The following is a 13891-nucleotide window of genomic DNA, read 5'->3' as shown; positions in this document are numbered from 1 at the left end:
TTTTGATCTCAAAAGCAAAGGTGAAAAATGTATGGAAAACATTTAACTGCCAGGTCTTTCTGAAAGTTATGCACAAAGCACGGAGCATGTGCATACACCTACAATTTATATTTAGGTATGGTCTCGTTTTTCTGTGTATGGAGATGCTCCTGCAGTTCATGCATTTTTCAGCAATTTTTCTCTGGGCTGCCCAGTAGTCCAACACAAGTGGTCAGATAATTACAAGAGTAAAATGGAGAGAGAATATTGGATAGGTGATTGCTACTCATTTTGAATCAGACAAGGACCATTTAGTTACCTAATATAACTTCAACATTACAAAGTGTTACAAAATCCGTAATGACCAAAACTCTTTGGACTTCGGTTTTTCATTTACTATGTATTCAAAAGATGGCAATTCTAGAATACTGGCCCTCTCCTTCCAATATTCTATCAGGATGCTTAGTCAGAAGTGATATACAAGGAAAAAATGCCACTAGCTGAATCATTAATTCTGTATTTGTAGTACCGCCTAAAGGTCTACTCCTCTGGAGTTTCCTGACCAAAGATTTGCCTCACTCAGCCCTACTGAGATTTAAAATCTCTCATGGGTTCACACTACAAACAGGTCTAGCGACAGAAGAAGCTATTTGTAAGGGCTCAAATACTTACATCATCATATTCACATGGTTTTCATTTAAACTTTCACAAGGAAGAAGCTATTCCCTCATTGGACATGCATTTCCCGAGCTAACTGATGACCCTATGAGTCGTCACTGATAACGAACACAAACACAAAGACATCTACTATACAGTTTTAAACACTTAGCCAAACTGCAGAAATAAAACTATTCAATGCATTAAGAAAGACTCACATCTGGCATTTCTGTAGAGAAGGAAAGGGTCTTGGAGCTGGAAATCCAGGTCTTTAGTAATGGGTTCTGTCCTGTTTTCCATGCTCAACCTATTCATAATGGTGAATCCATGCTTTGGAGAAGCAGACCTGTAGGGAGGATATCAAAAGACAAATTATTCAACAGGAGTCCACTTTCAGTAGAAATACTATTCGAAAGTGTTTCTCAACTTTTTGATCTGTATAGAGAGCTTTGTTCAAGCAGACTGCACACATATAAAGCACTGACTCTTTACTACTGGCTAATAGGACTGACATATGCTAATTCATGTACTACTTGTAGTACAAACAGCATGACTGCCACTCCTGTTCCTTGGGCAAAATCAAATCCTACTTATTTAGCTATGTGTGTACAGCTATCTTGCTTCCCCACCTAGGTTGTAAACTCCTTTAATGCAGAAAAAATAATCACTTAAAAAAATTACTCATGGATACTTTGAAAGAATCTTGATAGTTAATATAGAGTGCACATCATGATCATAGGAAGAAATTTTTCATAGAAAATGTTAGTGTTGGTTTGAAATTGCAGTTGTAAAATTTCTTGGAGAAATGATGCCACTCTGGTCAACGAACCTAGAATGAGATATAATTAAAATTTGACTGTAGAATTTAATGCAAGAAGCAGTTATTTTGTTTTCTTCAATATAAAGGAAACCACCTGATAAACTACTATAAGAGTTTTTTTTCTGTAAAAATGTGTCATTTAGTGACTTTTTATTTTTAATTTCACTGAATGCCTTCAGTGCCTACTCTGACAGGCAGAAAGAGCCCAAATTACACAGAGTGTAACTCTAACAACTACATGTGCATTTGTCTACTCTTGGGTGACAGCCATATAGTAATACAACTGTGCAACTTCTGGTGACAAATGAAACACCAAATGCTTCTATGCTGAAACTAAACCAAGCAGAATTCATTTATTTACTTTAAACTAGGGCAGCAGGGTAACCAACCCACAGAAATGTTCTGAGCAACAGGGAGAAAAAGTGTTTACATTTTAGTCTTACTTCACCTTAACCATTTGATGCCACTAAAGAAGTAAAATTCATCAACAGTACTACTTACGGAGTTTTCTTTTGAGACTTCCAATTTTAAAACTGATGGAAGGCAATCCTTGCCTAACATTTTATAGAAAGGTAAAGTGGTGGTGTGCAAATAATCCATACTAGAAATAACTGTGATAATCATTTCAATTTAAATTCCAAGAAAGAGGGGATCCCTGGGTGGTACAGTGGTTTGGTGCCTGCCTTTGGCCCAGGGCGCGATCCTGGAGACCCGGGATCGAGTCCCACATCGGGCTCCCGGTGCATGGAGCCTGCTTCTCCCTCTGCCTGTGTGTCTCTGCCTCTCTCTCTCTCTCTGTGACTATCATAAATAAATAAATAAATAAATAAATAAATAAATAAATAAATAAATAAATAAATAAATAAATAAATAAGTTAAAAAAAATTTAAAAAAAAAATAAATTCCAAGAAAGAATGAAAAAAAGAGTTCCCAAGATCTCTGAGAGAGGGTCCTCTGAAAGTGTCAAGTTCAAAAATCACCAGTGGGTGTCTCTATGAACTCTGTATTACAGAAAGCAAGCCATGGGAGGAAATAAAGAAAAGAAATAATTTTTAAAATGGGATTAGGTGTTTTTATTCAGAATCAGAATTTGATTCTTCAAGGGTTTCATTATCACAACAGGACCTCACCTCTCCAATAGTACAGTTACTATACCATCTCATAATTTATAAAATAGGCTCAGGGGATGAATGTGCCAGTTCCTCTAAAGCAATATCCATAACACAAGTCAAAATATTATCACCAGCAGCTCCATTACCTGTACTAAAAGCTCCCTTCTGACTTTTTTTTTTAAATTTTTTTTATTATTTATTTATGATAGTCATACAGAGAGAGAGAGAGAGGCAGAGACACAGGCAGAAGCAGGCTCCATGCACCGGGAGCCCGACATGGGATTCGATCCCGGGTCTCCAGGATCGCGCCCTGGGCCAAAGGCAGGCGCCAAACCGCTGCGCCACCCAGGGATCCCATCCCTTCTGACTTTTATGAGCATTTGTTATTCTCTATTGAGGAAAGACCAACGTGCTACAATCTGGCATCCATCTGATGGTGGGGTGATTGGTCCATCCCCCAGGAAGGGGGAGATGGGAAAATCTGACTCTTGAGGAGTCAGATTTGGGGAAGAGATTAAGGAACAGGGAATGAGTTAAACCTAATGGTTTAACTGACAGCTCCATTTAGAACTCAGAGTATATTAAAAAATACTTGAAAATGCAAACTTGTATTTGGTTTGAGTACAAAAGAGAAAATTCTTGTATAATTTGTTAATCTTCTGCAGCCAAAAAAAGAAAAAAAGAGAGAGAGGGCCTACTAAAAATCCCTAAAACAAATCATCTGTGTATATTAATACATCTTTCACTTCTCAAAACAGTAGTAGAGCTGTAAGAAGTGAATGAGAAATGCACGGAGTGTGTGTGTGTACGCTTGGTATAGGTCAGAGTTCATCCATTTGGTTTTCTTTTCACACTTCAAAATTCTCAAGAGTAGCATATACTCACTTGGTGGTATGCTCTGGTGATTTTGGAATGCTTTAGAACACAGTGTAAACTAAAGTAGCCATGGCTCTTACGCACTCCCACCACTTTTCTGAAACTGTGAATAAGCCAGCCTCCTCTACCTACTCCGAAGGCCTTGCTCATTTGTTCCTTTCTTTCCACCCCCACTGTGGGTTCTGCCTCCAACTCTGCACTCTTCTGCCATTCTTGCACTGTGCCTCTCCACAACGTTCTTGTTTTGCTTCTATCTGTACGGCTAACTCCTCTCTGTATCTCTGGGCCCCTAAAACTCAACCACCAGCCCTCATCACTTTCTTCTCCTTCAGAGAATGCTTGTTCTCTCATGGCTTCAACAACCAGTTTAAGGCAGATGAGTCCAAGCTCTGTATCTCCATCCCTGACCTGTCAGATGCTGAGGCTCCCAGCATCTCATTTCAATGCCCTGCCATCACTCTAAAATCATGATTTCAAAATAAAATTACCTTCAAACCAGATTCTCCACTTCCTGCCTTTCCATTTTGCTCATGATTCTGTCATTCTTTGTCTTCTATTTCAAATTCTTAGATTTTAAAAAATTTTACCATGCTTTCTTTTTTTTTTTTTAAGATTTATTTATTCATGAGAGACAGAGAAAGAGAGAAAAAGAGAGAGAGGGGGAGAAAGAGAGAGAGAGAGAGAGAGAGAGAGAGAGAGAGAGAGAATAGAGGGAGATATGCAGAGACACAGGCAGAGGGAGAAGCAGGCTCCACGCAGGGAGCCTGATGTGGGACTCAACCCCAGGGGCCTTGGATCACACCCTAAGCCAAAGGCAGACGCTTAACCGCTGAGCCACCCAGGTATCCCTCGTCATGCCTTCTAAATGTGCAATCTTTCAAGAAATTTTTTCAACCTCAACTTCCACCATTCTAGTCCACACTTCCATCATCTCTTATCTACTCCACTGCAATAATCTTCTCGATGTCTTCTCTAACTCCAACTTGTTCTAGAACCAGTGCATCCTCATAATGCTAAGACACTGACTTTCCCCACATATTTTGCCATCACTCTATTCTTCCCTGTTCATAAACCTTCAGTGACTCCCTACTGCTAAGAAGATAGATTTCAAAATCCTTGGTCTGATTCCAAGCCAGCAAAATCTCTTTCATACTGTCTTCTAACTGATATAAACCAAAATAAACTCTCTGTAGCCAAAAGTCATTTTCCTTAGTCTCTTTACCACACTGGGTTCTATGCCTCAGTTTCTGCCATTCCTCCTGTTGAGACAGGCCTTCCCTCTCCTTTATGCAAGTTAAGTGCTACCTTATTCCTGAGGTCTACTCAAGACTCAACAATTCTATAAAGCCTTCCATAATCATAGCAGCCCATCCATTGCTTATCACCTATCAAATGGTACTGAGGATAGGCTATCTGTATTTTGGGGTTTATCTTTATTTTTATAGTTTTTATTTATTTTGGGGGAGGGTTTAATCTTTAAATGCCAACGTGTAAAACATATATATGTGTGTGCGTGTGTGCATTTTCTACCTCCCCAATGAAGCTCTTAGCTCTAGAAGGGTTTTTGCTAGGACTTCGTATTTTATCTTCATCCTCCCACTGACAATAATGGACAGTTTATGTGAATGCTTATGTGAATAAAATGTTTAACTATTAAGACAATATACATACTATGTGTCTCTGTGTGTTTATGTGATATTAACAATTTCTGATGCAAATGATTAAAAACATGAATTTATTAAATCTATCCTGAAATATATTCTATTAACTATATAATGAAGGACTCAAAGACACCTTTAATTTTGGAGCATACTTCTTTAAAGAGTCAAAGGCAGAGGCGTGGGGAGGTGACCAATAAAAACCTTTTTCCAAAGAATATATTTAATACTATTTTTAAAAGAACACAAAGATTTAAGTTCATCAATATTAGATCTTAAACTCTGGGGGAATGTCTGGGTGGCTCAGTGGTTGAGCATCTGCCTTTGGCTCAGGTCATGATCCTGAGGTCCTGGGATAGAGTCCCACATTAGAGTCCCCGCAGGAAGCCTGCTTCTCGCTCTGCCAGGGTCTCTGTCATCTCTGTCTCTCATGAATAAATAAAATGTTAAAAAAAATTACATTCTTAAATTAGTAGTCCTCACACTATACCAGGTGACATTACTTAGTATTCCCTTCCTTATATTCACTAATAACTTCAAACTAAGATTCAGGTGTTTTTTTTTTTTTTTTCTTCTCTTTGAAATAAAACTACATTTGGAAGAAGAGTGACACAATTGAGTTAAAATATTCTTTCAAAGACTGTAATTTCTTCGGAAAAGTAAAATACTCTTACCTTGTGTAAACAAATAAGGTTCCTTCTACATCAGTCTTTTCCTAAAAACAAAAACAAAACAGCAAAATATGTATATTCTCTTCATTAATCTTAACTTCAGAGGTTAGAGAACATTCAGTTTCAAGTAAGGCCAAATACCTGTAACATGAGGGGTTATTCTTAGGGAAAGGAGAACAGGTTCTCAGCATTGTTACGGTTCTGCTGATTAAGCAGGAGGAAGCAGCCATTCTCCTTCTGTCATTTATGAAATAAACCATCATTATCGCCCTTTACTAAAACAGGGACAGCATCACATCTCTGGCTAAAGAGATACAAAAACACACTCCACGGATTTCCTTTGAAAGAGGAGATGATAAGTGCGCTGCCTTTTCTTCTACCCTGTGACCTGCGTATGTGGCAAGCTGCAGAAGTCATTGGTGTCCGCATTTCATTATCCCTATTTTCTGAGTTTATTTTCTCTTGCCATTTCCTGTCACCCAGGAGAGCAGATGATCTGCCAATAACCCTACTTTGACTACAACACAGGAGAGAACAATGATGCTGTAGTTTTCAGACAAATTAATCACCAACGTGGTGTGAAATATTTAGAGTCTAATCCAGATCTCTAAAATCAGGTTAGAAGCATTAATAAGCCAGAACTCAAGAAATCTACCTGAGAGAAACTGTTTAAATGATAAAGTGAAGGTGATATACTATCATTTCTGTTCATATGGAAAGGCTCTCTTCCATATCTCTGAAGACAGGAGCCCAGGCCCTGATGAAAACGTTTGTCAGTACCATGCATACTAAAGAAAATGTTTTGTTTTAATTATTAATCAGATTATTATAATTTAGAATTTAAAAGGTACTTTTGCTACTTATATGGTTTAATTTCAGCATTCTACTTAACCTCCTAATATTTTACTATTAATATCTATTACTAAAATCATTCAAAATTTAAGTACTCTGTAGTTTTGGGGAAAAATACACTCTTTAAGAACAACGGCCTAATACTAAATGATACTTTTTTTAAAGGCACATAAAACATTGGAAGCATGATTCTCTCATATGCTCATGTAATTTCAGCAATTTTCTTGGTCACCTCACTTCAGTGGGTGTTAAGGTATGGTCCCCACACCAGCAGTATCAGCATCACCTGGGATCTTGATAAAAATGCAAATTCTTGGGCTTCTCCCAGATCTACTGACTCAAATTCTGGGCCCACCTCATATTCTTTAAGCTGTCAGCTCATTCTGATGTATGCTATGTGAAAACTGCTGCCTTAGTTCAGGAACATATTCTCTGCCCAAAGAACTGTACTAGGAGTAGTAAAATCAAAATACGCTATGTCCCAAATTATATCAAACATCACCAAACACTTTTTAAAGAGCAAATGGATATTAAGAGTCAATTACTTAGTAATAAGAATTTTAATCCTCGTTAAAAAAATAGAATATGCAATTAAAAATAGTTTATAGCAGTTAAAACAATTTTAGTCTTTTCTCTAATATATAAACATAGGTACGAAAGTTAGAGATCATCCTTAAACTGGATTTATTATCAAGTTCATATAATAACTTCAGTGTATTGTGAAAAACAGTCTTACTTCTCAAATGTGGCCCTCTTCCAGTATGCTTTGAAAAATGCAAAGTCAAAATGAAAAAAAAAAAAAAAGATACCAAAACATTATTATCTTTCCTTGTGTAAACAAACATAGTTAATTCTTATCTGTTGAGAAATCTATATCCTGGGTGCACTTTAAGCGCTAAGGGTTACCTAAAATGCCACAATATTAATCACTAAGAAAATGGCCACTACAGAACAATCAATACTACCCAAACGGTCTAAAAATTTGTGGCATTCCTAAAGTCGAATTGGTACAGTTGGCAAGTATTTACAGTCCACAGAGTCTTTAAGAATAAATGCGTAAAAATTAAATATTTGTATTATTTGTTACATTGATAAGAAGCTGAAACAGAAATACAGGTTAAGGAACTAGACAAGAACCTATCTATATGCATTGCAAGGACCACTTGCTGCAAGGCCAAAACACTTTCATGTCTTCCAGTATTTGACCTTAGACTGTTTCATCTTAGTGATCCAAATCAGGATGTTTCTATAGATAAGCACATATAAAGCTAACAGCTTTTGACTTGTTTCCCTTTTTCCTCCATGAAGTAGTAACGGAAATTACCTTTTCTTAAAAAAAAAAAAATCTTAATGCCCAATTTTAGTTTTGAAAAATCCAGAATCAAAAAAAAAAGAAAAAGAAAAAGAAAAGGAAAAATCCAGAATCAGAAATGTTAAAAGCATGTTCATGTTTCTCCTGAAACTTTTTTCCAACTTGTAACAGGCAATTTTTTTGATTCCACAAATTAGTGAGATCAAACAATATCAGTATGTCTTTGTCTGACTTACTTCATTTAGCACGGTGCCTCAAGGTAATGGACCCCACCTCTTGATTGAAAGACTGTTAAAGAATTTGTGGCCCTCTTCAATTGCAACGCGTCCTTAAAAAGTTTGAAATTCCCCCTCACTGACTAGAGGCGACTTCCACAGCCCAATACCAGACCTGGTCTCCCTGTAGAATGAACATATGCAACAGTTTTGGAGAGTTTTCCTTGGGATCCAGACCCTTAACTAGGAAAGTCTGCACCAAACAAAATCCACTCTGTATATTGCCCACCATGAGCACTGTCATCAGCATTGAAGTGTATCAGGATTTCTTAAATCTTCATTATGAATACCTGGAGTAGAGTTCTTGCCAGGTCTTACTGGACTAACTATTATTCTCTCAGATTCTTTGCTGAAAAGAGGCAACCAGCCTAGAATCTTTTGATTTAAAAAACATATTTCAGGGACACCTGGGTGGCTCAGCGGTTGAGCATCTATCTGCCTTTGGCTCAGGGTGTGATCCTGGAGTCCTGGGATCCCTGCAAGGAGCCTGCTTCTCCCTTTGCCTGTGTCTCTGCCTCTCTCTCTCTCTCTGTCTCTCATGAACAAATAAATAAAATCTTTGAAAAAAAACCCCATATATCTAAGAAAAAATTTTTTAAAAAGATTTTATTTATTTATTCATGAGAGAAAGAGAGAGTGAGAGAGAGAGAGAGAGAGACAGAGGCAGAGACACAGGCAGAGGAAGAGGCAGGCTCCATGCAGGGAGCCTGATATGGGACTCCATCCCAGGTCTCCAGGATCAGGATCAGGCCCTGGGCAGAAGGCTGCACTAAACCGCTGAGCCACCCGGGCTGCCCCCAAAAAAACATTTTTTAATGTTTCATGTTTAAAAACATGATTTTAAGTACTCTATTATACCTGGACAAAAAGGGCTTTGGAAATGTACATTCTGATCTATCAAGGCTGAAATGGCTCAATTTCATGTATTTTCCTAGTCCCTCCAGAGTTATCCAAGGATAAACAGATTTTTTTTTTTTCTTCTTTCTGGGCCAAGCCCAGGGTTGGGGTTCTGGAGTATAGTTAAAACAAGATTTTATTTGGTCCTTAGGTCCTCTCTAGGCAAAGACCTCTACGTTAAATAATTATAGTTTATAGTTCTGGGGAATTTTAGCTAAAATTTTAAAAGTACAATTTAATGATTTACTTTTACTCTCTATTATAAAATCTAACATGTATTAAAAAATTAAGCAGTTCAAAATTTAAAATAAGATGGAACACAAAATTGTGCCAGTTGGCCAATTACTGTGACTTGGCACAGTATTTAACACCTTTGAAACCACCCAAAGCACTCTCCACATTACTAATTATCTATGTTAATATAATGAAAAAGTAGGTCTCCATTTATCCCCATAAATCTGTCTCTCTCAATCACGCATGTAGCATCTAAGTCACCTATGAGCCTTTAACATATAGCAAATGCCTGTACAAAAGGAGATTTTAATCTGGAAGGTTATACTTTTTAAAACTCCATATGAGGGATCCCTGGGTGGCGCAGCGGTTTGGCGCTTGCCTTTGGCCCAGGGCGCGATCCTGGAGACCCGGGATCGAATCCCACGTCGGGCTCCCGGTGCATGGAACCTGCTTCTCCCTCTGCCTATGTCTCTGCCTCTCTCTATCTCTCTGTGACTATCATAAATAAATAAAAATTAAAAAAAATAAAAAAAAACTCCAAATGATTTCAATACACACAAAACTTAGAAAACACTAGCTAGAAACATAATAGTCATTCTAAGGCAGTTTCTCAAGCTCAGCACTTTTGATATTTGGGGCCAGATAAATCTTTGTCATGGGGGCTTGTCCTGTGTGTAGGACATTTAGCAGCATCCCTGGCTTATCCTTTGGATGCCAGTAACATGTTCCCTCTTGGTGTGACAACCACAAATTTCGGTCAGATAACTGCCAAATGTTCCTTGGAGACAAAATCAAAACTAGCTACGAGCCACGACTCCAAGGACTGAAAGGTGAAAATATATTCTTCAAACGACAATTGGGTATTTGGGGGGAGCAGTCTTTTCAGATAATGAGAAGTAGTTCTAGCTCTAAAATTCTGATTCCAGTCATGACATTATTTTTCTTCATCTTTCCTTCAAGCACCTCACTTTCTGTCTACCCTTCATTTCTAATACCTCCTGCTCTAAATGCCTGAAGTCATTCTTCATCTATTTCAGTGTAGTAAGAATTTCCTTCCCTTACCTCCTATCTGCTTTCTTGCATATACTTTCACCTCCAATCTCAAGAATGTTCTTTATACTTTCAGTAGGTTTATGTTCAAAAGGCTCCAGTCCAGAGGCCCTGAGTGATGACATATGGAGACAGTGGTGACAAACTGCTTACCCTGAGCAACTGCTCTACCTCTGAACTAGGTCTCTTTCTTCTGGCTACCACAGCCTTGAAGATTAGTACTTTGAAAGAATGACCTTTTACTGAATGAATTATGCCCTGTCTGAAGGCAACAAGCTGAGGAAGCAGGAAAACATAACTCCTGTAAATAATGCATTGTGACACTCCTGTCTTTTGATGAGGCTTTAGAAGGACTTCACTGGCTATCTAATAAACCTTTGTAACTATTTTAACAGGGATCTATCACAGATTTCCCGTCAAAAGCCTATGGGAGACAATTGTTTTCCAAAAGGAATGGTTTCCTCTGCACGTTAACAATTTCTCAAGATTCTCCAGACTCTAATCTTACTGACAAGTAGGCTCACGGAGATCCTTTCTCTCCTACAAAATTGCCTTGACAGAACTGACAGGTTAAGTCTTTGGCATTTTGTTATAGAGCAATATAATAGCAATGCACTATGTATCACATCTTCGTATTTTTTTCTAAACTCCCATTGATGAGATTGTCTAGGACACTGTTCAATGTCCTTTATACATATAAAGACCCAGGTGACAAATTCCCCCTAAAATCAGGGGGAAATAACCTCTCTCCTGACCAAGTGGTATACTTTCTATTACAGATGGTGATTAAAGAGGTCTCCCTGCTTTCCTTTTTTGCGGACGACCTAGAGTACAGACCCGAATTCCTTACTCCGTCCCAGCGAATCTCCTCACTTAAGAACTTAGGGCAAAACTGTTCTCCTTTTATATTTAAAATATTTAAATATAAATATTTAATTTTTATTGGGACCTTTTTAGGACCTCCTTTTAAATCTTTTTACTTTTGTTAATGACTTTCAGGTGAATTTTTTTTATCACAGACTGCTCAAGATGTGCGCTAGCAGTAAGGAGGCTATGCAAATGCATGCAGACGTCAAAAAAAATATGGATCTGCTCAAAATGCATGTTTCCCTGGATTGAACCTTGATGTCTTGGAATATATATTTTAAAAAAATCCCCTGAAATCCATTCATTCACGCTCAGTTCTCTATACTGTTGTCTAACTTATTTTAAAATGATGGATGGTCATATAATGCACGGATCATTATTTGGGACAAAATCGTACGAGGAAAAGAAAAATCACATCTGTCTGCAATCAAGTGGGTGGGCTACAGAACCACACGCAGCGGGATTCAAGCGTTTCGGGCTCCTACCCCCTGTAACCGTGAGGAGGTTAAATTTCATTCCATTGCTGTTTACCGGGTTTCTGCTTTGAGAAGTGCCCTGGACCCCAGGCGCGTCTCGCTCTGGGCAGGCTGCGCGCGCCCGCCTTGGCGAGGCCCAGCCCCACCCCCACCCCGCTCGGCCTCCCACTGTCCGCCCTTCCGCCGTCCCTCTGGCCCAGCCGAGCCCCCGCCTCCCTACAGCACGGCTCCCCGCGTCGCCCGGCTGCGGCTGCGGCTGCGGCTGCGGCTTCTCGCGGCTTCTCGCGGCTCCACACTCCTTCCGAGCCCGTCCCCCCTCCGGCCTCGGCGCGCCAGCCCCGCGCCCTCGGCCCCCGGGCCCGCCCCGAACGCTCGCTCTCCCCACGGGGCGTCGTCGGAACTTAGGGCTTTCTCCAAGGGCGGGTGGCTCCCCAGAGCGGCCGCCCTCTCCCGCAGGGCCCCGGCCCGGGGACCAGCGGCCACGACTTCGGCCACCGCCCTCCGCCGCCGTCCGTCTCCGCCCACCTCCAGCCCTCCGTGGCGGCAGCGTCTCCCCCGCCGCCTCCCTCGGTCCCGGGGCCCCGGGGCCCCGGGGCCGACCATCTGTGTCCCCACCCTCGCCCTGCGGCACGGCCCCGGCGCGTCCGCACGCACCCACTCGTTGGCCCGATGGCCGAAGGTGTACAGAGCCACCTGGCTGGCCACGTCCACGATGCGGTTGATATAGGGGTCGTGGCGCTGCAGGGCCGCCAGGCTGATGTCGCGCCCCTTCCCCACCAGGCCGCCAGCCGCCACGGCCGCCATCTTCCCTCCCTCCCCGACAGCGGCCAGGGCTGTCGGAAGCCACTCTCAGTAGATCGCAGAACGAGCGAGCCGCCTCGGCCCCGAAACCGCGCGGCGGCCGCAGGGCCGGGAGGCCTTCCTTCTCCAGCCGCCCCCGCCCCCACCGCCGCGACACGCGCAAGGCAGCACTAGTCGATGGCCGCAACCCCGCCCCCGACGATCGTCGCAGGGGGCGACCGCCGGCCGCGGCTGGAGGGCTGAATCCGGCTCCCCTCCCCGAGGCCGCCTTCTTCCTCTGTGGGCCTTGGGGCAGCGGGCGCGGCAGGGCGCCCCTCTCGGATGCGTTGGACGCCTCGGCATGTCTTGTCTTTGATCAGGGATCAAACCTCCAATGACAAATAAGCCTAAGCAATTAATAACGGAAGGGAAAGGGCGCTGTGATTTCTCTAGGCACAGACACCCTGGTTCTCGAACCCCCGGGAATTCCCGAGACCCTCTCAGGGCCCTGCCAGGCCAAAACCACTTTGATGACAATGCTGAGCTGTATTTGCCTCTCTCACCGTGTTGACAGAGGCACCAATGGTGAGTGACAGTACAGGTGTCAGAGTGGATCAGGGCGGGCAGGGCACGACACTAAAAGCCGGGGTCACTTGAGGGTGTCCTCGGTGAAGTAGCAAAAATCCTTGATTTCATTAGAGTCCAACTGTTTGGTTCACTCTTAAAAGATTAATTATTTCTAAGAGAGCGTGCAGGGGAGTGGGGAGGGGCGGGGTGGGGTAGACTGAAGCGCCCCCCATGCAGCGGGCAGGGGGCAGGCCCTGCTCCCATCTCTTCACCCTGAGGTCACTACCCCAGGGGAAACCGAGAGCGAGGGGCTCAACCACCCAGGCGCCCACACTTTTTAAATCCTGTCTGAAGAAATAAAAAGTGTGTGCAAAGCACACGTGCTGCGTGCGGGAGTACCATATATTTGTCTCTAGGAAAATGCTGCTGTGCTCGAGGTGCAAGCTGAAGTAGTATTTATTTATTTTATTTATTTTTATTTATTTACGTTAGTCACACACACACACAGAGAGAGAGAGAGAGAGAGAGAGAGGCAGAGACATAGGCAGAGGGAGAAGCAGGCTCCATGCACCGGGAGCCCGACGTGGGATTCGATCCCGGGTCTCCAGGATCGCGCCCTGGGCCAAAGGCAGGTGCCAAACCGCTGCGCCACCCAGGGATCCCAGTATTTATTTTTATATTCATGGCACACTCTTCTTACTTGAAAGAAAGATGGACGGACCATGGTTATTCAGACAGGTATTCGATAGACATTTTTTCAAAAATAAATAACATGCATCTGTCACTTCCAGGAAAACAGGAGCAATTA

The 13891-nt window shown here is 41.8% G+C and overlaps 2 protein-coding genes across 11 annotated transcripts in view; one reads left to right on the top strand and one right to left on the bottom strand.

Moving 5' to 3' along the window:
* DCP1B (decapping mRNA 1B) overlaps positions 1-12611 on the bottom strand; it is a 71216-nt gene extending 58605 nt beyond the window's left edge. For 6 of the 10 annotated variants that reach the window (XR_008663166.1, XR_008663167.1, XR_008663168.1 and 3 more), the window contains exons 1-3: positions 12391-12610; positions 5777-5817; positions 855-982 (exon numbers count right to left, since the gene is read on the bottom strand). Coding sequence is in view for 7 of the 10 variants with exons in the window: in XM_055315409.1 (XP_055171384.1) it covers positions 855-982; positions 5777-5817; positions 12391-12540 (319 nt within the window). In the remaining 3 variants the exon portion in view is untranslated. Of the gene's footprint in view, positions 1-854; positions 983-5776; positions 5818-8173; positions 8337-12390 lie in introns of all 10 variants that reach the window. The other 4 variants (XM_055315406.1, XM_055315408.1, XM_055315405.1 and 1 more) reach the window with 4 other exon arrangements.
* Positions 1-13891, top strand: part of CACNA1C (calcium voltage-gated channel subunit alpha1 C) — a 754651-nt gene that overhangs the window by 24987 nt on the left and 715773 nt on the right.

The sequence above is a fragment of the Nyctereutes procyonoides genome, unplaced genomic scaffold (assembly GCF_905146905.1).
Source record: "Nyctereutes procyonoides isolate TBG_1078 unplaced genomic scaffold, NYPRO_anot_genome, whole genome shotgun sequence".
NCBI lineage: Eukaryota > Metazoa > Chordata > Mammalia > Carnivora > Canidae > Nyctereutes > Nyctereutes procyonoides.
Note: the sequence above shows the minus strand (reverse complement) of the source record. Positions and strands in the feature narration are given on the sequence as shown.